The sequence below is a fragment of the Salmo salar genome, chromosome 13, assembly GCF_965601325.2.
Source record: "Salmo salar chromosome 13, fSalSal1, whole genome shotgun sequence".
In the NCBI taxonomy this organism is placed as follows: Eukaryota; Metazoa; Chordata; class Actinopteri; order Salmoniformes; family Salmonidae; genus Salmo; species Salmo salar.
The window spans coordinates 49221992-49248222 of record NC_138303.1 but is presented as its reverse complement, the minus strand read 5'-3'; the positions used below and the strand labels follow the sequence as shown (position 1 = coordinate 49248222).

Genomic DNA, 26231 nt, shown 5'->3' with positions numbered 1-26231 from the left:
CCCCTACCTACATGTACAAATTACCACGACTAACCTTACCCTCGCACGTTGACTCGTTACTGGTATCCCCTATATATAGCCTCGTTATTGTTATTTAATTTTGTACTTTCGTTTATTTAATAAATAGTTTCTCAACTCTATTTTCTTAAAACTGCATTGTTGGTTAAGGGCTTGTAAATAAGCATTTCATGGTAAGGTCTACACCTGTTGTATTCGGCGCATGTGACAAATACAATTTGATTTGATTTACTGATTTGCAAAATGCATGTGTTTTTGTGATGTCTTTCCTCATCTGGAATATTTCTGGAACCCATTGACAGAGAAGTATTGGTTTTATGTCCATTTCAATTGTCTTGTATCTTATCAGACAACCAAACAGGCATTGCCATATCTGCTAACTGAGAAATGGAGTTAAATTAATTGGAAAACACTGAACTTTCCGTCTTGTGTTGGAAGAACACGCATGGACAGCTGCTTGTCTGTAGACACAGAGTTCTTTAGTTTTCTAGAAAAGCAAAGGTTTACTCTGGACTGAGGGTTGAATTCTGTTGATATTTGATACTTAATTATTTAAGCATACCCGAGGAGCCTGTATATGCCACAATGACACAGTTTAACCTGCCTTGGTGTTTCTGCCTTCAGTTAAAGGGAGTAGGTTATTTTGAAGCTCTTGAAAGGAACATGACAGTATGACAACATCTCGGTTATGATGGTTTATTAAGACTTGGCAGATGAGACAACATAACTGCTTACCTAACATCTCTCCATCTGCGCCCGCTCTTAGGGTAGCAGAGGATATATCCCAGGCCCACAACCAATGAGGACCTATCAATTAAGACAGTTATAACCAATCACACACATGCATTATTTGATCATGCACTGAACAAATGCATTCACATTTAACCAATGCACCACGAGCATAATAACACTGTTGTATAAATCAAAGCCAGTACAGAAGGGAAACCTAAGTGTGGTGACAACAGCTGATCACAACAGTGGATATTGCACCACTTTGATTCACACTACTTACATGGGATCTATTTAAGTTGGCCAGTTCTACACATCCTTCCTCGATGATGGATGTCACGCGCACACATGCACTGGTGTCTCATGCTGCCATTGCTGTTGCTGCTGTAACTAGTTGTTACTCACTATGCTTGCTGTTTCTGCAAGAAACTTTCTTTGCGACTGCTTGCTATCTGTGTTTGAACCTCGTCTGTGTCGTTCAATATTCTCATGTTGCAATTTTTGGCTGATGCGGGGATGTCATTGATTGTGAGGATCAACCATGTTGTTGATTTTATGTTGTCAGTCAATAGCTGGCTACAAACTAGTTAGCTAAGTAGAATTATTATTGGGAGTAGCCTATTGTAAAACTTTGTTGTTTGTTCCCAATGCCAGCTTTCGGGCAAAGTCTGTCCGCTCAGTGAACACATACCACATCACAGAGAATCATCCCTCACCGTTACAAGGAGGAAGTAGCCTATGCTAGGTTAGCTTTGCAAACGTATGCGTTGATATACAGTGACTATCAATGTTTTCTCATCATGAGCATGGAGATGGTCCTTATCACAGTGATACAATAGCCTATCTCTATGCGGTCAATACTTTGTAGAAGAACCTTTGGCGATGATTACAGCTTTGAGTCATCTTGGGTATGTCTGTATCAGCTTTGCATATCCGGATTTGGGGATTTTCTCCCATTCTTCCTTGCTGATATTCTCAAGCTCTGTTAAGTTAAATGGGGAGCGGCAGTGAACAGTAATCTTCAAGTCTTTCCACAGATTTTCAATGTATTCAAGTCTGGCCTTTGACTGGACCACTCAAGGACGTTCACATTCTTGTTCTGAAGCCATTCCAGTGTTGTTTTTCCTGTATGCTTGGGGTCATTGTCCTGTTGGAATACAAATCTTTGCCCCAGTCGAAGGTTTGCCCCAGGCGTGCTGTCATGTGCCTTTTTCTCAGGAGAAGCTTCCACCTGGTCCCTCTCCCATAAAGCCCAGATTGGTGAAGTACTGTAAAGACTGTTGTCCTTCTGGCAGGTTTTCCGATCTCAGCCAAGGAACTCTGTAGTTCTGTAAGAGTGGTCATTGGGTTCTTGGTCACCTCCCTGACCAATGACCAATGTGCTCATTTTGGTCGGACAGCCAGCTCTAGGCAGAGTCTGGATGGCTCCATATCTCTTCCTTTTCCCAATGACGGAGACTTCTGTGCTCTTGGAAACTTTAAACACTCTGGAAATGATTTAATACCCTTCCCCAGATATATTCCATCTCAGAGATCTACAGACAGTTCCTTTGACTTCATGGCATAGTCTCTGCTCTGACATATACTGTCAACTGTGGGGCATGTGTGTTTCTTTCTAAATCAAGTCCAAACAATTTAGTTGGCCACAGGTGGCATCCAATCAAGTTGTCGTGACATCTCAAGGACGATGAATGGAAATTATATGCACCTGAGCTCAATTTGGAGCATCATAGCAAAGGGGTGTGAATACTTATGTAAAATGAGATGTCTGTATTTCATTTTCAATACATTTGCTAACGTTTCACAAAACATGTTTTCATTTTGTCATTATGGGATATTGTGTGTAGGAAAAAAATATATTGAATTCAGGCTGAAACAACAAAATGTGGAATAAGTCAAGGTGTGAATCATTTCTGAAGGCACTGTATACGTAGTGATGTGTGGGTAACAGTCAGCAATGTGTATAACTGTCAGTAGGACCTTTTTTGTTGTTTTAATGTTCTTATTTTACATTTGTGTAGTTCATTCCTTGAGCTGTTCTTGTCTATTGATGTTCCGTATTAAACTCATCAAAAAAAGAAATCATCACTTTGTCAGGACCATGTCTTTCAAAGATAATTTGTAAAAATCCAAATAACTTCACAGATCTTCATTGTAAAGGGTTTAAACACTGTTTCCCATGCTTGTTCAATGAATCATAAACAATTAATGAATATGCACCTGTGGAACGGTTGTTAAGACACAAACAGCTTACAGACGGTAGGCAATTAAGGTCACAGTTAAGAAATATTAAGACACTAAAGAGGCCTTTCTACTGACTCTGAAAAACACCAAAAGAAAGATGCCCAAGGTCCCTGCTCATCTGTGTGAACGTGCCTTAGGAATGCTGCAAGGAGGCATGAGGACTGCAAATGTGGCCAGGGCAATAAATTGCAACGTCCGTACTGTGAGACGCCTAAGACAGCGCTACAGGGAGACAGAATGGACAGCTGATCATCCTCGCAGTGGCAGACCACATGTAACAACACCTGCACAGGATCGGTACATCCGAACATCACACCTGCGGGACAGGTACAGGATGGCAACAACAACTGCCCGAGTTACACCATGAACGCACAATCCCTCCATCAGTTCTCCGACTGTCCGCAATAGGCTGAGAGAGGCTGGATTAAAGGGCTTGTAGGCCTGTTGTAAGGCAGGTCCTCACCAGACATCACCCGCAACAACGTCGCCTATGGGCACAAACTCACCGTCGCTGGACCAGACAGGACTGGCAAAAAGTGCTCTTCACTGACGAGTCGCGGTTTTGTCTCACCAGGGGTGATGGTCGGATTCGCGTTTATCGTCAAAGGAATGAGCGTTACACCGAGGCCTGTACTCTGGAGCAGGATTGATTTGGAGGGTCCGTCATGGTCTGGGGCGGTGTGTCACAACATCATCGGACTGAGCTTGTTGTCATTGCAAGCAATCTCAACACTGTGCGTTACAGGGAAGACATCCTCCTCCCTCATGTGGTACCCTTCCTGCAGGCTCATCCTGACATGACCCTCCAGCATGACAATGCCACCAGCCATACGGCTCGTTCTTTGCGTGATTTCCTGCAAGACAGGAAACTCAGTGTCCTGCCATGGCTCAGCGAAGAGCCCGTATCTCAATCCCATTGAGCACGTCTGGGATCTGTTGGATTGGAGGGCTAGGGCCATTCCCCCCAGAAATGTCCGGGAACTTGCAGGTGCCTTGGTGGAAGAGTGGGGATCATCTCATAGCAAGAACTGGCAAATCTGGTGCAGTTCATGAGGAGGAGATACACTGCAGTACTTAATGCAGCTGATGGCCACACCAGATACAGACTTACTTTTGATTTTGACCCCCCCATTGTTCGGGGACACATTATTCCATTTCTGTTAGTCACATGTCTGTAGAAATTGTTCAGTTTATGTCTCAGTGGTTGAATCTTGTTATGTTGAAAATAAACGCAGTTGACAGTGAGAGGACCTTTCTTTTTTTGCTGAGTTTATGTCATGTTTTATGTTTTGTGTGGACTCTAGGAAGAGTAGCTGCTGCTTCAGCAACAGCTAATGGGGATCCGAATAAACTACTAATAATATACAAAAATTCAACTATAGTATTCATAGGCCAAATTACATTCAATATCCTAATACAAATACATTTTTGAATTCAAATACTATTTCTGTTGGAATTGAAATCTCTCCATATGCCTGTCATTTCAAACATGTGTGCGTTATTAAAAAATATTTTGCCAAAGTCTCCAGTCATGTAAAATGACAATGGCATGAAATGCGTTTCTAAAAGGCAACATTTTTCCCCAACCCTAGGCTCCTAAAAATGGTCCCCATGTGTGCAACTTCTGTAAGCGCCTCTACTCCACTGCTCTATGGCAATGCACAAATGTGATGATACGCAATGCTCTAATATTATATATACACTGCTCAAAAAAATAAAGGGAACACTTAAACAACACAATGTAACTCCAAGTCAATCACACTTCTGTGAAATCAAACTGTCCACTTAGGAAGCAACACTGATTGACAATAAATTTCACATGCTGTTGTGCAAATGGAATAGACAACAGGTAGAAATTATAGGCAATTAGCAAGACACCCCCAATAAAGGAGTGGTTCTGCAGGTGGGGACCACAGACCACTTCTCAGTTCCTATGCTTCCTGGCTGATGTTTTGGTCACTTTTGAATGCTGGCGGTGCTTTCACTATAGTGGTAGCATGAGACGGAGTCTACAACCCACACAAGTGGCTCAGGTAGTGCAGCTCATCCAGGATGGCATATCAATGTGAGCTGTGGCAAGAAGGTTTGCTGTGTCTGTCAGCGTAGTGTCCAGAGCATGGAGACACTACCGGGAGACAGGCCAGTACATCAGGAGACGTGGAGGAGGCCGTAGGAGGGCAACAACCCAGCAGCAGGACTGCTACCTCCACCGTTGTGCAAGGAGGAGCAGGAGGAGCACTGCCAGAGCCCTGCAAAATGACCTCCAGCAGGCCACAAATGTGCATGTGTCTGCTCAAACGGTCAGAAACAGACTCCATGAGGGTGGTATGAGGGCCCGACGTCCACAGGTGGGGGTTGTGCTTACAGCCCAACACCGTCCAGGACGTTTGGCATTTGCCAGAGAACACCAAGATTGGCAAATTCGCCACTGGCGCCCTGTGCTCTTCACAGATGAAAGCAGGTTCACACTGAGCACGTGACAGACGTGACAGAGTCTGGAGACGCCGTGGAGAACGTTCTGCTGCCTGCAACATCCTCCAGCATGACCTGTTTGGCGGTGGGTCAGTCATGGTGTGGGGTGGCATTTCTTTGGGGGGCCGCACAGCCCTCCATGTGCTCGCCAGAGGTAGCCTGACTGCCATTAGGTACCAAGATGAGATCCTCAGACCCCTTGTGAGACCATATGCTGGTGCGGTTGGCCCTGGGTTCCTGCTAATGCAAGACAATGCTAGACCTCATGTGGCTGGAGTGTGTCAGCAGTTCCTGCAAGAGGAAGGCATTGATGCTATGGACTGGCCCGCCCGTTCCCCAGACCTGAATCCAATTGAGCACATCTGGGACATCATGTCTCGCTCCATCCACCAATGCCACGTTGCACCACAGACTGTCCAGGAGTTGGCGGATGCTTTAGTCCAGGTCTGGGAGGAGATCCCTCAGGAGACCATCCGCCACCTCATCAGGAGCATGCCCAGGCGTTGTAGGGAGGTCATACAGGCACGTGGAGGCCACACACACTACTGAGCCTCATTTTGACTTGTTTTAAGGACATTACATTAAAGTTGGATCAGCCTGTAGTGTGGTTTTCCAATTTAATTTTGAGTGCGACTCCAAATCCAGACCTCCATGGGTTGATAAATTGGATTTCCATTGATTATTTTTGTGTGATTTTGTTGTCAGCACATTCAACTATGTAAAGAAAAAAGTATTTAATAAGATTATTTCTTTCATTCAGATCTAGGATGTGTTGTTTAAGTGTTCCCTTTATTTTTTTGAGCAGTATATATATTTTTTTACCCCTTTTTCATGGTATCCAATTGGTAGTTACAGTCTTGTCCCATTGCTGCAACTCCCGTATGGACTCGGGAGAGGCGAAGGTCGAGAGCTGTGCGTCCTCCGAAACACAACCCAGCCGAGCCGCACTGCTTCTTAACACAATTCCCACTTAACCCGGAAGCCAGCCGCACCAATGTGTCAGAGGAAACACCGTACATCTGGTGACCATGTCAGCGTGCATTGTGCCCGGCACAGTCGCTAGAGCGCAATGGGGCAAGAACATCCCTGACAGCCAAACCCTCCCTAACCCGGATGACGCTGGGCCAATTGTGCGCCGCCCCATGGGTCTCCCGGTCGTGGCCGGCTGCGACAGAGCCTGGACTCAAATCAGGATCTCTAGTGGCACAGCCACAGTGCCTTAGACCACTGCACCACTCGGGAGGCCTAATTACACCTTCTGTGTGTCCTCCATCAATTCAAGTCTGGCCTTTGACTGGGCCACTCAATACTTTATTATTACCGGGACCTCAGGTCACCCACCTCTCGCGCTCACTTTTTGTTCTGGCACCTCCTGATTTACAAATGAAGCACTGAACACAGGTAGTCTAGGCTCAAGCTAACCATCATATACTAAAATATCCACACAAGCCACCAGCTATATCATGAGTATGAACATTGATGATGATGGATGTTAATCTGCTCATTAGCTCGATCATTTTTTACTGATTGTGATTTATCTTCAATGCTCTTAAATAATTTGCATTATAGTATAGCCTAATGATCAGCTGATCAATGATCACTCATGCACTCAGACACACACACACACACACACACACCCAGACATACACACATCCAAGCACACACATATACCCTACAAAAATATAAATGCAACAGTGTTGTGTGTTGGTCCCATGTTTCCTGAGCTGAAATAAAAGATCCCCAAAATGTTCCATATGAACAAACAGCTTATTTCTCTCAAATGTAGTGCAGAAATTTGTTTACATCCCTGTTAGTGAGCATTTCTCCGTTGCCAAAATAATTAATCTACCTGACAGGTGTAGCATATCAAGAAGCTGATAAAATAGCATGACCATAACACAGGTGCCTTGTGCCGGGGACAATAAAAGGCCATTCTAAAATGTGCAGTTTTGTCACACAACACAATGCCACAGATGTCTCAAGTTTTGAGGGAGCGTGTAATTGGCAGGCTGACTTAAAGTAACGTCCACCAGAGCTGTTGCCAGAGAAGGCGCGGAGCCTGCCAAGCCGGCTGAGGGGTGGGAGCCTGTCTAGCCAGCTGAGGCATGGAAGCCTATTGAACTAGCTGAGGCATCCATGGTACACTCGGCAATGGACGCTTGATGTGACAACCGGGTCTTGTAAAACTGACGTGCTGGCTGAGGCATGGAAGCCTGACGAGCCAACTGAGGGTTCCCCGGTCGCTCCGGAAACGACGCCTGGACCCGACGTCACCTACACTAATGAAAAAAAACACTCCCTGATGCTTCCCTTTTCTGAGGCGTTATTCTATAACGTGTACGCTGAGAGTCGGGAAGCATGTTCAGGGAGTGTATTTAATAACTAATTGAACATAGAACAAAACAAGAAACATGGGTAGTGTACAGACATGAAAACTGGAGCAAAAACAATAACGCCTAGGGAAAGAACCAAAGGGAGTGACATATATAGGGAAGTTAACCAGGCAGGTGATGGAGTCCAGGTGAGTCTGATGAGGCGCTAGTGCGGGTAACGATGGTGACAGGTGTGCGTAATAATGAGCAGCCTGGTGACCTCGAGAGCCAGAGAGGGAGTATACGCGTTAGTTCTGTCATCATTCATTCTCGCTATAGTGATCATAAGCATAAGGTTAGGCAAAATTTTAGGAGTGTACTATATATTAGGATAGTAATAATCAAGTTACGTGAATTATCATCCATGCTTGTAACATAGCGCATATGCAATGCATCATATACACTGATGCAGCTCAGTGTTAGAGAGCATATTTAAAACACTCCTATATGCAGACTTATTCTAGTAATCTATGGGGTTTATTTCTGTCATTATCATCATGACAGAAATGCCTACAGGGTGTATACAGTTGAAGTCGGAAGTTTACATCCACCTTAGCCAAATACATTTAAACTCAGATTTTCACAATTCCTGACATTTAATCCTAGTTAAAATTCCCTGTTTTAGGTCAGTTAGGATCACCACTTTATTTTAAGAATGTGAAATGTCATTATAATAGTAGAGAGAATGATTTATTTCAGCTTTTATTTCTTTCATCACATTCCCAGTGGGTCAGAAGTTTACATACACTCAATTAGTACTTGGTAGCATTGCCTTTAAATTGTTTAACTTGGGGCAAATGTTTCAGGTAGCCTTCCACAAGCTTCCCACAATAAGTTGGGTGAATTTTGGCCCATTCCTCCTGACAGAGCTGGTGTAACTGAGTCAGGTTTGTAGGCCTCCATGCTTGCACACACCTTTTCAGTTCTGCCCACAAATTTTCTATACGATTGAGGTCAGGGCTTTGTGATGGCCACTCCAATACCTTGACTTTGTAGTTCTTAAGCCATTTTGCCACAACTTTGGAAGTATGCTTGGGGTCATTGTCTATTTGGAAGACCCATTTGCGACCAAACTTTCAATTCCTGACTGATGTCATGACATGTTGCTTTAATAGATCCACATAATTGTCCTTCCTCATAATGCCATCTATTCTGTGAAGAGCACTTACAGTTGAAGTCAGAAGTTTACATAGACCTTATCCAAATACATTTAAAAACTCAGTTTTTCACAATTCCTGGCATTTAATCCTAGTAAATATTCCCTGTTTTAGGTCAGTTAGAATCACCACTTTATTTTAAGAATGTGAAATGTCAGAATAATAGTAGAGAGAATGATTTATTTCAGCTTTTATTTCTTTCATCATATTCCCAAATTTTCTATAGGCTTGAGGTCAGGGCTTTGGGATGGCCACTCCAATACCTTAAGCAATTTTACCACAACTTTGGAAGAATGCTTGAAGTCATTGTCCATTTGGAAGACCCATTTGCGACCAAGCTTTAACTTCATGACTGATGTCTTGAGATGTTGCTTCAATATATCCACATCATTTTCCTATATCATGATGCCATTTATTTTGTGAAATGCACCAGTCCCTCCTGCAGCAAAGCACCCCCACAACATGATGCTGCCACCTCCGTGCTTCACGGTTGGGATGGTGTTCTTCAGCTTGCAAGGCTCCCACTTTTTCCGACAAACATAACGATGGTCATTATGGTCAAACAGTTATATTTTTGTTTCATCAGACCAGAGGACATTTCTCCAAAAAGTATGATCCTTATCCCCATGTGCAGTTGCAAAACGTAGTCTGGCTTTTTTTAATGGCGGTTTTTGAGCAGTGGCTTCTTCCTTGCTGAGCGGCCTTTCAGGTTACGTCGATACAGGACCCATTTTACTGTGGATATAGATACTTTTGTACCTGTTTCCTCCCACGTCTTGACAAGGTCCTTTGCTGTTGTTCTGGGATTGATTTGCACTTTTCGCACCTTGCGTACTATTGTTTGTACAGATGAACGTGGTATCTTCAGGCGTTTGGAAATTTCTCCCAAAGATGAACCAGACTTGTGGAGGTCTACAATTTTTTTTGGAGGTCTTGGCTGATTTATTTTGATTTTACCATGATGGACAGTCAAAGAGGCACTGAGTTTGAAGGTAGGCCATGAAATACATCTACAGGTACACCTCCAATTGACTCAAATGATGTCAATTAGCCTATCAGAAGCTTCTAAAGCCATTACATAATTTTCTGGAATTTTCCAAGCTGTTTAAAGGCACAGTCAACTTAGTATATGTAAACTTCTGACCCACTGGAATTGTGATAGTGAATTATAAGTGAAATAATCTGTCTGTAAACAACTGTTGGAAAAATTACTTGTGTCATGCACAAAGTAGATGTCCTAGCCGACTTGCCAAAACTATAGTTTGTTAACAAGAAATTTGTGGAGTGGTTGAAAAACAAGTATTAATGACTCCAACCTAAGTGTATGTAAACTTCAACTGTATATTGAGAGCCACATCCCTGTAATGCTTAGAGAAGATCTCATGTCAAGTGTTATTGGAGCATTGTGGACGTCACGTGTGCTCCCTCCCCGGCCTCTAGGTCACCAGGCTGCTCGTTATGGCGCACACCTGTCACCGTTTCTTGTTTTGTACTATGTTACGTTTATTTTATTAAAAACACTCACTCCCTGAACTTGCTTCCCGACTCTCAGCGCACATTGTTACAGTAGATGTAGGTACACCTACCTCATCTAAAGCCCATTCTTTGAGGGTGTAGCTACAGGCCACCAAGTGCTAACAGTCAGTATGTAGATCATGTATGAAATGCTTGATAGTGTATGTGATGAAAATAGGTCTACTTCGTGGGGACCTGAATATTGACTGTTTTCCATCAAGGTGTCCGCTCGAGAGGAAGCTTCTCACTAACTAGTGCCTATAATCTGGTTCAGGTTATTAATCAACCTATAATGGTGTTTATAACCACTACAGGAACTACATCATCCACATGTATTGATCACATTTTTACTAATACTGTAGAACTTTGTTCTAAAGCTGTATCTATACCCATCGGATGCAGTGATCACATATAGTGGTTATATCCAGGAAAGCCAAGGTTCCAAAAGCTGGGCCTAAAATTGTATATAAGAGATCATACAAAAGATTAAGCTGTGATTTATGTGGACGATGTTAAAAATTATTGTTGATGTGATTAATAAGGAGCATCCACACACGGCAATTGATGGATTTATGAAATTGTTCTTAAAATTATTGATAAACATGCAGCTGTTAAGAAACTGACTGTTAGAACTTAAGGCTCCAGGGATTGATGAGTAATTGAACAACTCTACGGTTGAAAGAGATGGGGCAAAAGGACTGGCAAATAAGTCTGTCTGCACATCTGAATGGCCAACTTTAATTGACTTAAATTGAAATACAGTACCAGTCAAAAGTTTGGACACACCTACTCATTCAAGGGTTTTTCTTTATTTGTACTATTTTCTATATTGTAGAATACTAGTGAAGACATCAAAACTATGAAATAACACATTGAATCATGTAGTAACCAAAAAAAGTGTTAAACAAATCAAAATATACTTTATATTTGAGATTCTTCAAAGTAGCCACCCTTTGCCTTGATGACAGCTTTGCACACTCGATCAGTATCAGCAGGACATTAGCCTATTTCGATACTACAGGTGGTTATGTTATGTTTTGCCCCATTGGGCTCCCGAGTGGCGCAGTGGTCTAAGACACTGCATCCCAGTACAAAAGGCATGACTGCAGTACCTGGTTCGAATCCAGGCTGCATCACATCCGGCCGTGATTGGGAGTCCCGTAGGGCGGCGCACAATTGGCCCGGGGTAGGCCGTCATTGTAAATAAGAATTTGTTCTTAACTGACATGCCTAGTTAAATAAAAAAATTTTTTTTAAATGTGGCTAACATTTATTTGTGGTTCTGGGGGGTTTATTACTATACTCTATGTTGTGTTATGCTATGTGATGGTATATCATGGTTGAGTTGTGCCTCTCTGCAGCATTCTTCTGTCTAATACCTATGAAAGAATGCTGTTAAATCGACTGCAGCTCAGCCTTCAACACCAACACTAATCACTATTTTCAGGGCATAGGTCTGAACCCCTCCCTGTGCAACTGGGTCCTGGAATCCCTGACAGGCCGACCCCAGGTGGTGAAGGTAGGCAACAACACCTCTGCCATGCTGATCCTTAACACGGGGGCCCAAACAGGGCTGCGTGTTCAGCCCTCTCCTGTACTCCCTGTTCACCCATAACTGTGGCCACACACCTCGCCAACTCAATCATCAAGTTTGATGAGATGCCTTGGCAGACTGGTGGCAGGAAAATAACCTCTCCCTCAATGTCAACAAAATGAAGGAGCTGGTGATAGACTACAGGAGACAGCAGTGCAGAGGGTGAAAAGCTTCACGTTTCTTGGCCTGCACATCATTGAGGACCTGAAATGGTCCACACGGACGGTGTGGAGAAGAAGACGCAACAGCGCCTCTTCAACCTCAGGAGGCTGAAGAAATTTGGCTCCTGACCCTCACAAACTTCTACAGATGCACCATTGAGAGCATCCTGTCGGTCTCTATGACTGCCTGGTATGGCAATTGCACAAACCGCAACCGCAGGGCTCCCCAGAGCGTGGTGCGGTCATCCCCATGCACCATCGAGGGCACACTGCCTGCCCTCCAGGACATCTACAGCCCCCGGTGTCACAGGAAGGCCAAGAAATGAATCAAGGACCCCAACCACCCGAGCCGCGGTCTGTTCACCCCACTACCATCTAGAATGCGGAGACAGTACAGGTGCATTAAAGGTGGGACCGAGACTGATAAACAGCTTCTATCCCCAGGCCAACAGACTGTTAAACAGCCACCACTCCTCCCACTACCCTGCCCAGTACCCTACTCTGCCCCCAGTCACTATTCTCAGGTACTCTACATGGTGGTAGCTATTTATATGTCTGCTGTACTACAGTTTTTAGAACTTGTTATTATTCTGTGCTTGTTGACATTTACTGCATTGATTGATAGGAACTAGTAACATTAGCATCTTGCTGCACCTTCCATAACATCTGCTAAACTGTGTACGCGACCAATCAAATTTGATTTGCTTTTCTCTCTGTACAATGTTTTGTGTTTATATAACCATGTATGCCTTTTCTATTCCAAATTTCAGTCAGGCAAACGCAGCCTTTCTTATTGTCTGATGGCAGGGATTCAGTTCATATTGGGTGTCAGGACCATTCGGTGTGAGTTCTGCTCAGGAATGCATCTGTCCACCTACTCTTAATAAGTATCTCTCCTCTCGCAGTAGCACAAGTTTGGGTCAACAGTGTTGGGTTTACATTACGCTTTTCCAGAGGTGGTCTGTATGATGGCTTTTACTGGTTCTTCGGTCTGAAATACACTAAATTCCATTCCTTTAATATTGCAGGATCTCTCAGGTTCTGAATAAATGATGGATCCTCAACATGTTGAGTTAATCATATTCTCATACACATCGAGAATGAAAGAACTAGCAAATCAACACCAGTCGTCATCCCTAGAACTAACACTGCTTTGTCATCTCTTCCATGTTACGCTATCTGCATGCTGAGCACGGGCGGCACCTGGCTAACCTCTGATCAACATTTGATGCTGGCAACCAATGACAAGATACTGTAACTCATCACTTCTCTGGTTCCTTCATCAGCACTGCGGGCTAGCTCTGAGCTATGGGCCGCCCACTCCTGCATCAGCGCTGCGGACTAGCTCTGAGCAATGGGCAGCCCACTCCTGCATCAGCGCTGCGGGCTAGCTCTGAGCTATGGGCCGGCCACTCCTGCATCAGCGCTGCGGGCTAGCTCTGAGCTATGGGCCGGCCACTCCTGCATCAGCGCTGCGGGCTAGCTCTGAGCTATGGGCCGCCCACTCCTGCATCAGCGCTGCTACTGCTTCTAAAATCGCTCCTGGCTGCACCCTCAAAATCACGGGCCTATTATCATTTTCTGCCTAAGACATTACACTTGGTTGAACTTCTGAGATTGTGGAGCCTACTAGAGTTCCTGCAGTAATTGCCAATATGGTCCAGTAGATATGCTGGTTATCCGTACTGCATCGCAATTTGACATATAATGCTGTTATATAGCTGCATATGATTGGCTGGGTCATAGGTAGAATATCCTCATGTACCAAGAAGATCACTCATCCTGCCTCAGCGAGGCCACCTGATGGTGCATCTATATTTCAGGTGGTTGGCTGTGTTCATAGGTAGAATATCTTCATGATCCAAGATGAAAGCTGATCATGCCTCAGCGAGGGCATCCGGCAGGACATCACTATGCAAGTGCATTCATACCACTGGAGGCTGCTGAGGGGAGGACGGCTCAAAATAATGGCTGGAATAATGGCTCCTGTGGTTCATACTACTTACGGTTTCTTATTTAGATAGGATATTTCCCATGTAGTAAGATGCCTCATTGAGGGTACCCGGCGTTGCGTCAAATGAGAAATTGTCATATGTCGGCATTAATTCATGCTACAGATAGTTAGTATTCACACACAGGCCTAGTAGACATTCATGTAATGGAATGACCTTCGCTGGTCTATTGAGAACTCTTAACCGGCGTATTATGCCAGTCATGTAATGGTAGAATGACCTTCGTTGGTCTATTGAGAGCTCTTAACCGGCGTATTATGCCAGTCATGTAATGGTAGAATGACCTTCGCTGGTCTATTGAGAGCTCTTAACCGGCGTATTATGCCAGTCATGTAATGGTAGAATGACCTTCGCTGGTCTATTGAGAGTCTTTTAAACGGCGTATTATGCCAGTCAAGTAATGGTAGAGTGACCTTCGCTGGTCTATTGAGAGCTCTTAAACGATGTATTATGCCATACACATACAGTGAGGGAAAAAAGTATTTGATCCCCTGCTGATTTTGCTTGCCCACTGATAAAGAAGTGATCAGTCTCTAATTGTAATGGTAGGTTTATTTGAACAGTGATAGACAGAATAACAACAAAAAAATACAGAAAAATGCATGTCAAAAATGTTATAAATTGATTTGCATTTTAATGAGGGAAATAAGTATTTGACCCCCTCTCAATCAGAAAGATTTCTGGCTCCCAGGTGTCTTTTATACAGGCAACGAGCTGAGATTAGGAGCACACTCTTAAAGGGAGTGCTCCTAACCGCAGCTTGTTACCTGTATAAAAGACACCTGTCCACAAAAGCAATCAATCAATCAGAATCCAAACTCTTCACCATGGCCAAGACCAAAGAGCTCTCCAAGGATGTCAGGGACAAGATTGTAGACCTACACAAGGCTGGAATGGGCTACAAGACCATCGCCAAGCAGCTTGGTGAGAAGGTGACAACAGTTGGTGCAATTATTCGCAAAAGGAATAAACACAAAAGATCTGTCAATCTCACTGCAAGATCTCACCTCGTGGAGTTGCAATGATCATGAGAACGATGAGGAATCAGCCCAGAACTACATGGGAGGATCTTGTCAATGATCTCAAGGCAGCTGGGACCATAGTCACCAAGAAAACAATTGGTAACACACTACGCCGTGAAGGACTGAAATCCTGCAGCGCCCGCAAGGTCCCCCTGCTCAAGAAAGCACATATACATGCCCGTCTGAAGTTTGCCAATGAACATCTGAATGATTCAGAGGACAACTGGGTGAAAGTGTTGTGGTCAGATGAGACCAAAATGGAGCTCTTTGGCATCAACTCAACTCGCTGTGTTTGGAAGAGGAGGAATGCTGCCTATGACCCCAAGAACACCATCCCCACCGTCAAAGATGGAGGTGGAAACATTATGCTTTGGGGGTGTTTTTCTGCTAAGGGGACAGGACAACTTCACCGCATCAAAGGGACGATGGACGGGGCCATGTACCGTCAAATCTTGGGTGAGAAAGGGACGATGGACGGGGCCATGTACCGTCAAATCTTGGGTTAGAACCTCCTTCCCTCAGCCAGGGCATTGAAAATGGGTCGTGGATGGGTATTCCACGACAATGACCCAAAACACACGGCCAAGGCAACAAAGGAGTGGCTCAAGAAGAAGCACATTAAGGTCCTGGAGTGGCCTAGCCAGTCTCCAGACCTTAATCCCTCCCTGGAGTGGAGGAAGCTGAAGGTTTGAGTTGCCAAACATCAGCCTCGAAACCTTAATGACTTGGAGAAGACCTGCAAAGAGGAGTGGGACAAAATCCCTCCTGAGATGTGTGCAAACCTGGTGGCCAACTACAAGAAACGTCTGACCTCTGATTGCCAACAAGGGTTTTGCCACCAAGTACTAAGTCATGTTTTGCAGAGGGGTCAAATACTTATTTCCCTCATTAAAATGCAAATCAATTTATAACATTTTTGACATGCGTTTTTCTGGATTTTGTTGTTGTTATTCTGTCTCTTACTGTTCAAATAAACCTACCATTAAAATTATAGACTGATAATTTCTTTGTCAGTGGGCAAACGTACAAAATCAGCAGGGGATCAAATACTTTTTTCCCGCACTGTAGTTAATCATCTGGCTTGTGGTTCTGCTGTTTTGGGGGATTTGGTATAGCATATCGTGCTCCCTGCCTGTAGTTATTTTATCATTTTTATATGACGGTTCGCTCTGGCAGTGAGCTACCCTGAAGGAGCAGAGTCTATCGCCAAGATTACACATTGTAACGAATCTAATAAATGCTTAAACTTACACGTGGTGTTTTCTTTCTGAAATAAAACAAAGCCAGCACAGAAGAGAAACCTGAGTGTGGTGGCAACAGTTGATCGCATCAGCGGATATTGCACCAATTGGATTCACACTCTACCTTCATGCAGCCTATTTAAGTTGACCAGTTCTACACATGCTTCCCCGATGATGGATGTCACGCACGCTGGTGTGTCTTGCTGCCATTGGCGTTGCTGCTTACTAGTTAGTCGCTATGCCTGCTGTTTTCTGAAATCCCACCACCAACCCAGCCTCCACCTGTCTTGGTTCTGTTTCTTCCTTCAGGGGATTTGGTATAGCATATCGTGCTCACCGCCTTTAGTTGTTTGATCATCTTTATATGACGGTTTGCTCTGGCAGTGAGCTACCCTGAAGGAGCAGAGCATAGTGCTAAGACTATGCATCGTAATATTTTCAAATAATTGATTAAACGTATACGTCGTGTTTCCTTTCAGAAATATTCTCATACACAACATTCCCCTCACCCCGCCCCGTGTTTTTCAGATAGCGGCTCTACACTCTTACAAAATAGGGTTCTTTGGGGTTCTACATAGAAACCTACAGTTAGACCTTACAGTTAAATGCTTACAGTTAGACCTTACAGTTAAATGCTTACTTACTTACCCTAACCAACAACGCAGTTTTAAGAAAATACCTTAAAAAAATTATGAGCTAAGAATAACAAATATTTAAAGAGCAGCAGTAAATAACAATAGCAGGGCTATATACAGGGGTTACCGGTACAGAGTCAATGTGTCAATGTGCGGTGGCACCGGTGTCGAGATAATTATGTACATGTAGGTAGAGTTATTAAAGTGGCTATGCGTAGATAATAACAGAGAGTAGCAGCAGTGTGGGGGGGCAATGCAAATAGTCTTGGTAGCCATTTCATTAGCTGTTCAGGAGTCTTATGGCTTGGGGGTAGAAGCTGTTTAGAAGCCTCTTCGACCTAGACTTGGCGCTCCGGTACCGCTTGCCGTGCGGTAGCAGAGAGAACAGTCTATGACTAGGTTGGCTGGAGTCTTTGACAATTTAAAGGGCCTTCCCCTGACACCGCCTGGTATAGAGGTCCAGGATGGCAGGAAGCTTGACCCCGGTGATGTACTGAGTCATACTCACTACCCTCTGTAGTGCCTTGCGGTCGGAGGCCGAGCAGTTGCCTTACCAGGCAGTGATGCAACCCGTCAGGATGCTCTCGATAGTGCAGCTGTAAAACCTTTTGAGGATCTGAGGACACATGCCAAATCTTTTCAGTCTCTTGAGGTTTTGTCATGCCCTCTTCACAACTGCCTTGGTGTGCTTGGACCCTGTTAGTTTGTTGGTGACGTGGACGCTAAGGAACTTGAAGCTCTCAACCTGCTCCACTAGAGCCCCGTCGATGAGAATGGGGGCGTGCTCGGTCCTCCTTTTCCTGTAGTCCACAATCATCTCCTTTGTCTTGATCATGTTGAGTGAGAGGTTGTTGTCCTTGCACCACACGGTCAGGTCTCTGACCTCCTCCCTATAGGCCGTCTCATTGTTGTTGGTGATCAGGCCTACCACTGTTGTGTCATCAACAAACTTAATGATGGTGTTGAAGTCGTGCTTGGCCGTGCAGTCATGAGTGAACAGGGAGTACAGGAGGAGATTGAGCATGCACCCCTGAGGGGACCATGTGTTGCGGATCAGCGTGGCGGATGTGTAGTTACCTACCCTCACCACCTGGGGGCGACCCGTCAGGAAGTCTAGGATCCAGTTGCAGAGGGAGGTGTTTAGTCCCAGGGTCCTTTGCTTATTGATTAGCTTGGAGGGCACTATGGTGTTGAACGCTGATCTGTAGTCAATGAATAGCATTCTCACATGAGTGTTCCTTTTGTCCAGGTGTGGAGTGCAATAGAGATTGCATCATCTGTGGATCTGCTGGTGCGGTATGCACATTGGAGTGGGTCTAGGGTTTCTGGGATAATGGTGTTGATGTGAGCCATGACCAGCCTTTCAAAGCATTTCATGGCTACAGATGTGAGTGCTACGGAGCGGTAGTCATTTAGGCAGGTTACCTTTGCTTTCTTGGGCACAGGGACTATGGTGGTCTGCATGAAACATGTTGGTATTACAGACTCAGACAGGGAGAGGTTGAACATGTCAGTGAAGACACTTGCCAGTTGGTCAGCGCATGCTCGGAGTACACGTCCTGGTAATCCGTCTGGCCCAGCGGCCTTGTGAATGTTGACCTGTTTAAAGGTCTTACTCACATCGGCTGCAGAGAGCGTGATCACAGTCATCCGGAACAGCTGATGCACTCATGCATGTTTCAGTGTTACTTGCCTCGAAGCGAGCATAGAAGTGATTTAGCTCGTCTGGTAGGCCCGTGTCACTGGGCAGCTCTCGGCTGTGCTTCCCTTTGTAGTCAGTAATAGTTTGCAAGCCCTGCCACATCCGACGAGCGCCAGAGCTGGTGCAGTACGATTCGATCTTAGTCCTGTATTGACACTTTGCCTGTTTGATGGTTCGTCGGAGGGCAATGCGGGATTTATTATAAGCTTCTGAGTCCCACTCCTTGAAAGCGGCAGCTCTACCCTTTAGCGAATGTTGCCTGTAATCCATGGCTTCTGGTATGTACGTACGGTCACTGTGGGGACGACGTCCTCGATGAACTTATTGATAAAGCCAGTGACTGATGTGGAGTACTCCTCAATGCCATCGGAATAATACCGGAACAAATTCCAGTCTGTGCTAGCAAAACAAGTCCTGCATCTGCTTCATTTGACCATTTTTTTAATAGACTGAGTCACTGGTGCTTCCTGCTTTAATTTTTGCTTGTAAGCAGGTATCAGGAAGATAGAGTTATGGTCAGATTTGCCAAATGGAGGGCAAGGGAGAGCTTTGTATGCGTCTCTGTGTGTGGAGTAAAGGTGGTCTAGAATTGTTTCCCCTCTGGTTCCACATTTAACATGCTGATGAAAATTTGGTAAAACTGATTGAAGTTCCCCTGCATTAAAGTCCCCGGCCACTAGGAGCGCCGCCTCTGGATGAGCGTTTTCCTGTTTGCTTTTTGCGGAATACAGCTCATTGAGTGTGGCTTTAGTGCCAGCCTTGGTCTGTGGTGGTATGTAGACAGCTACAAAAAATACAGATGAAAATTCTAGATAGTTAGAGTATCTCATGATAAGCTGTAGACCACACTATCTCAGGTGAGCAAATCCTTGAGACTTCCTTAGATATCGTGCACCAGCTATTGTTTACAAATATGCATAGGCCCAAGAGTAGTAACCAGTTTAAATCGGGTACGTTTTTTATCCGGCCGTGCAAATACCGCCCCCTAGCCCCAACAGGTTTTAATGTCGTCGTTCAGCCATGTCTCAATGAAACATAAGATATTATAGTTTTTAAATGTCCCATTGGTAGGATATACGTGCTTTCAGTTCGGCCCATTTATTTTCCAGCGATTGGACGTTAGCTAGCAGAACGGAAGGCAAGGGCAGATTAGCCACTCGTCACCTGATCCTCACAAGGCATCCTGATCTCTTTCCGTGAAACCTACGTTTCCTTTCCCAGCGAATCATGGGGATCTGGGCCTGGTCAGGTGTCTGTAGTATATCCCTTGCGTCCGACTCATTGAAGAAGAACTCCTCGTCCAATTTGAGGTGAGTAATCCCAGTTCTGATGTCCAGAAGCTCTTTTCAGTCATAAGAGACAGTAGCAGCAACATTATGTACAAAACAAGTTACGAACAACGCGAAAAAACAAACAAAATAGCATGGTTGGTTAAGAGCCGATAAGACGGCAGCTCTCCCCTCTGGCGCCATCTTGGAAGCTGGTATCAGTAAAGAAACCTTTACTAAAAAAGGTAGCCAGTGAAGGCAAAGAACCTTGAGGGTTCTATCCCTACCCCAGAGTGTAACGGGGATTTTAGAAATCAACAGCTAACAAAAGCTAGCCCAGTCACATCAAACTCTGAAATGACGCCTTTTAATTTATTTTAGGTGTTTTCCATTAACATGTATATCCATTTTAATGATTCTGCATGATTTTGCCTGGTCAGAAAAATGGCTAGATGACGTCTGACACCGTTTGCTCTCTATGGCAAGGGGAAGATAAAATTCATATTTTGCAACATTGTTGCCGAGGTCTGAGTGGCAAACAGCAAGGTTGATACAAGCCTGTGCTGTTACAAACTAAATGCTAACTAGAAGCAAGATTAAATAATGTATTTCATAAAAGCATACACTCTTATACTGAACAAAAAATATAAAACGCAACAATTTCAAATATTTTCCTAAGTTACAGTTCATATAAGAAAACCAGTCAATTGAAATTAATTTATTAGGCCCTAATCTATGGATATCACGACTGAGAATAGAGATATGCATCTGTTGGTCACAGATACCTTTTAAAAAAAGGTTGGGGTGTGGATCAGAAAACCAGTCAGTATCTTGTGTCCACCATTTGCATTATCATGCAGCGCAACATCTCCTTCGCATAGAGTTGATCAGGATGTTGATTGTGGCATGTAGAATGCTGTCCCACTTATCTTCAATGGCTGTGTGAAGTTTCTGGATATTGGTGGGACCTGGAAGACGCTGTCATACACCTCAATCCAGAGCATCCCAAACATGCTCAACGGGTTACATGTCTGGTGAGTTTGCAGGCCATGGAAGTACTGGGACATTTTCAGCTTCCAAGAATTGTGTACAGATCCTTCTGACATGGGGCCGTGCATTATCATGCTGAAACATGAGGTGATGGTGGCAGATGAATGTCACAACAATGTGCCTCAGGATCTCGTCACGGTACATCTGTGCATTAAAATCAGCATTGATAAAATGCAATTGCGTTCGTTGCCCATAGCTTTTGCCTTCCCATACCATAACACCGCCGCCACCATGGGGCACTCTGTTCACAACGTTGACATCAGCAAACCGCTTGTCCAGACGACGCCATACACGTGGTCTGCGGTTGTGAGGCCGGTTGGACGTACTGCCAAATTCTCTAAAACTACTTATGGTAGAGAAATGTACAATGAATTATCTGTCAACAGCTCTGGTGGACATTCCTGCAGTCAGCATGCCAATTGCACGCTCCCTCAAAACATGAGACATCTGTGGCATTGTGTTGTGTGACTAACCTGCACATTTTAAAGTTACCTTTTATTGGTCCCAGCACAAGGTAAACCTGTGTAATGATCATGCTGTTTAATCAGCTTCTTAATTTGCCACACCTGTCAGGTGGATGGATTATCTTGGAAAAGGAGAAATGATCACTAGCAGGGATGTAAACATATTTGTGCACATAATTTGAGTGACATTTTTTTTTTGCGTTTCGAAAAGTTCTGGGATCTTATTTCAGCTCATGAAAAATGGGAGCAACACTTCACATGTTGCGTTTACATTTTTGTTCAGTGTAGAAAAAAATAGGTTCTATATAGAACCTTCTGATCAATATTTTTTTTTACTGCCATTCCGATTCAAAAGCCAACTGGCAATCCATTCCAGCACGACGAGGCAAGAGGACGGTGGTTGAACCAACGTGCAAATAGCCTTCCAATAAGCATGTTCTTTTTCTATGTATTAAGTTACGCAAAGTTGATTATTTAATTCAAATATATGAAGTCATATGAATAAGTATTGGCTAGATAAATGAAGTTAAAACGTTATTAGAATTTGAGCATGTTTGTAAGCTAGCTAGCTATCTAGTTATCATTTTCACTTAGGGGTGTACTCACTTTTGTTGCCAGCGGTTTAGACATTAATGGCTGTGTGTTGTGTTATTTTTAGGGGACAGCAAATTTACACTGTTATACAAGCTGTACACTCACTACTTTACATTGTAGCAAAGTGTCATTTCTTCAGTGTTGTTACATGAAAAGATATACTCAAATATTTACAGAAATGTGAGGGGTGTACTCACTTTTGTGAGATACTGTATGAATAAACTTGGTTAAAGCTTAACTAATCGTCCATGAGTTTTACTCGGTTCATTTAGAAACTAACACAAAATTGACAATAAATGAAAAAAATTATGCTGGTAGTCTTTTGTCAATTGTTTAGTTGTTTATTAAATTATATTCTTAACTCAAAATATCACTATTTAATAGTAGTATATATATATAAGCTGTTTATAAGCCGTTTATTTTGGTGCCTGTCGGCTGGTTATTAACACATTATATAAATCAAATAGAGTAATTTAAGAGTATATGGAGGCGTTGCTCAATAAAAAGTGATCAATTATTGTCATAACTAATAACTAAACGAGCCATCATAATATACTCACAGAGAGGTTGAGAGAGGTAGAGGTCTGTGGCTGGACTTTACCTCCTGGTGTTACTGCTGCTCCCAGAGGTCTTTGGGTTCTTGATGTTTAAGTTTTCATACACGCTGGACGGGTTGTCATTCGTCACCCTGCATCACACAAACAAAACAGGGTGAGCTGAAATTCCGTTTCATGTTCATTCAGACAATGTTCATTGGATGTGGATGAAATTATATGATGGAGATCGTATGCAATTAGAGAGAGTAAAGTAGCATTTGTCTGTGGACTATGAGCAGTGTGTGTATTTGCAGGGCTACTCACACAGAGGAGGAGCGTGACACACAGGTCATGTTGGATTTTGACCGGGTGTTGGTCATCTGGGGGTATTTGATATTGGAGTACTCCCTCTCCTTCATTTTGTTCCTCTGCAAAGCAGCCACAAGAAGCCATGTTTTTATAACTTGAAAAGGAAGATCGGTCCCCATTGAGACAGGGTAGCATAACGCGCACCTGGCCAACACGCTTTGCTTGTTGACACGCTGAAATGTAATACCTGTAACTCGGGTTCAACTCGATTGTTCCTTTGAATCAAGCTATTATAAAATGCTTGGGTCTCCAAATGTAAGGCAATATCTAAGCTCCAGACAGTCCCTTTAGAGAATATGTACTGCAATACTGCTGTTGGTACGGTAGTTACTATTACATTTGGTAATAAACTACTACTCTTCCACTGCTAATATACAGTAACTGTGAATAAAAGGGCCACGTTTACTGCTAGAATACTACTACTGCCACAGTAGTGACAATATTACAGAACTATTTCCACTACTCCTATACTACTGAGTGTTTGGTAGGTACCTGTTCCTCCTCCAGTCTCTTCTGTGCTGTGTCAATGTACTGCTGGACGGCCATGTAGATGAACTTATACTGGGCCTCCGTCTGCACCATGCCTGATCGCTGCTGACGAACCCTCTGGATGGTCTTAGGGATGTCGATATCACAGTCTAATCCTGAAACACACACACACACACAAACGGTCACACACGAGCACGCACACAAACACACAAACACAACGGTCAAAAGGGCAGCATATTTAGCACGGTTACACAGATTTGTCCCAAATCCTAATCTCTACTCCATGCAAAGAAATCCAAAAACACAATATCACAGCCGTAATGTTTGGATAGGACAGATATCAGAGCTGTAAGGTTTGGCTAGGACTAATTTTATAGCGTTAACGTTTGGTTAGGACTGGTAACCATAATGTTTGACATTGTCTTACCTTGTCTGTTGATGATGTCAATGAGAATGTCAATGACAATTATGGTGCCTGTTCTCCCAATTCCTGCACTGGGGGAGGGGGGGGGGTGTCAAAGGAGACAATAGCACTATATTACTACAATTAGGTGGCACTTTCATAACAGACATAGACCCAAACTGCCATTTCGCTAAAGTTACACTTACAAATATGACCAAATCTATAAGAAAGACGGTTGTGCTTTATACAAAAATGTGAAAATACATCCTACTTTTTGGTCTGTTAAATTTATAGTATAACACAGATTCATGGTCGACTCTTGATGTATACAGTCCTAGAATACTAGACCCATAGTTATATATTCATGTTTATCTTTCCATATCACATGACAGTGTTCTCCCAAACAGTCATCACAAACAGACATGCATTTAGGCCCTAAAATAACTGCCTTTATGTCAGTAGGGCTTGGAAAGGTGTTGCATCTGATATGTGCCATCTGTCACAATGTGTGCCCTCTGTCTGTTTTACCTGCAGTGGACCACAATTGGCCCGGTGTCTGGAATGGCGCTCTGCGTGCGGTTGACCTGCTCCAGGAAGCTGAGCACTCCCCCAGGCTCGTTGGGCACGCCATGGTCAGGCCAGCTCAGATACTGGTAGTGCCAGATATACCGCACCAGCTCCCTCTACAGATGGAGAGAGGTAGCGCTACAGTTTACAGGACTATTTCACATGTGTTCACCTGGGGAGGGGGAATTCAGTTACACACGAATAAATGGAACTTCCTTCCCTTTTTATGCACTTCTCTCTACATGTATTCTGACCTTGAATTTTGGGAAATGCACATGCGTTTCTAAACGCATATATCACTGTTCTAAACACATGTCTCTGTCACACCCTGATCTGTTTCACCTGTCTTTGTGATTGTCTCCATCCCCCTCCAGGTGTCGCCCATCTTCCCCATTATCGCCTGTGTTCTCTGTTGGTCTGTTGCCAGTTCGTCTTGTTTGTTCAGGTCAACCAGTGTTTTGTGTCTAAGCTCCTGCTTTTTCTAGTCTCTCTTTTCTCGCCCTCCTAGTTTTGAGCGTTGCCGGTCCTGACTCTGAGCCCGCCTGCCTGATCACTCTTGCTGCCGACCTGTACCTTTTCTCCCATCTGGATTACCGACCTCTGCCTTACCCTGACCCTGCCTGCCGTCCGGTACCGATGCCCCACCTCTGGATTTCTGACCCCTGCCTGTCTTGACCTGTCTATTGCCTGCCCCTGTTGGAATATTAAACGTGGTCTGCATCTGGGTCTTCCCTTCATACCAGATAGTACGAACTGGCCCTGACTGACCCAGCAGACCCGGACCAGCTGCGCAACGCCATATCCTCCCAAGGAGCCTCCATTTGTAGGCACGCGGAGTTGCTTTGTGGGCTGATGGAGGGGGTCCAAACGTTGGCTGAGCGCCATAACCGGGCGTTGGACATGCTGCGGGAGCAATTCCGCGGGTTGGCTGGGTGGCAGCCTGCCATGGTGGTAACCCCACCACCCCTCAGTAACTCCTTCCCGGGAGCTCTGGTTACCTCCCCCGGAACGCCTAAATGGAGAGCCGAGCACCTGTCGAGCGTTTTTAGCTCAGTGTCCTCATTTTCGAGCTTGAGCCCTCCTCCTTCCCCTCGGATCGTTCCAGAATAGCCTACCTCATAATGCTGATGTCTGGAAGGGCTCTCACCTGGGCTACCGCCATATGGGAACAGCAGCCAACCATATGCGTGAGCCTGGACGGGTTTGTGGGAGAGGTGAGGAAGGTTCTTGATGCCCCGCTCTCCGGGAGAGAAGCTGCCTGTGAGCTAAACCAGCTCCGGCAGGATGCCCACACAGTGGCCGACTATGTGGTGGATTTCCACACTTTGGCAGAGGAGAGTGCGTGGAACCCGTAAGTATTATTCGGCATGTTCCTGCATGGCGTCTCGGGGGGGTTAAGGACGAGCTTGTGGCTCAGGAGTTGCCTACGGATCTTGACTCCCTCATCGCCTTGACCATCCACATCAATGGGCGATTGCGGGAACGATGACTGGAGAGACAATTCGACGTCACTCGCACATCCAGGGATTCCACCTCGCCTCCGAGCCATCCCGGAAGTCCCCGACGGTCCCGTTGCCGAGAGCACCCGAGGTTTCCTGACCTTCCTCGAGAGTCACC

At 44.5% G+C, this 26231-nt stretch overlaps 1 protein-coding gene across 5 annotated transcripts in view; it reads right to left on the bottom strand.

Annotated features, from left to right (window-relative positions):
* The window catches only part of LOC106566948 (tyrosine-protein phosphatase non-receptor type 11), a 104308-nt gene that overhangs the window by 6577 nt on the left and 71500 nt on the right, over positions 1-26231 (bottom strand). For 3 of the 5 annotated variants that reach the window (XM_045693339.2, XM_045693337.2, XM_014135627.3), the window contains 5 exons: positions 24576-24730; positions 24072-24139; positions 23648-23799; positions 23111-23214; positions 22852-22938 (listed from right to left, as the gene is read on the bottom strand). In XM_045693339.2, the coding sequence (XP_045549295.1) occupies positions 22852-22938; positions 23111-23214; positions 23648-23799; positions 24072-24139; positions 24576-24730 (566 nt within the window). Of the gene's footprint in view, positions 1-22810; positions 22939-23110; positions 23215-23647; positions 23800-24071; positions 24140-24575; positions 24731-26231 lie in introns of all 5 variants that reach the window. The other 2 variants (XM_014135629.3, XM_014135628.3) reach the window with 1 other exon arrangement.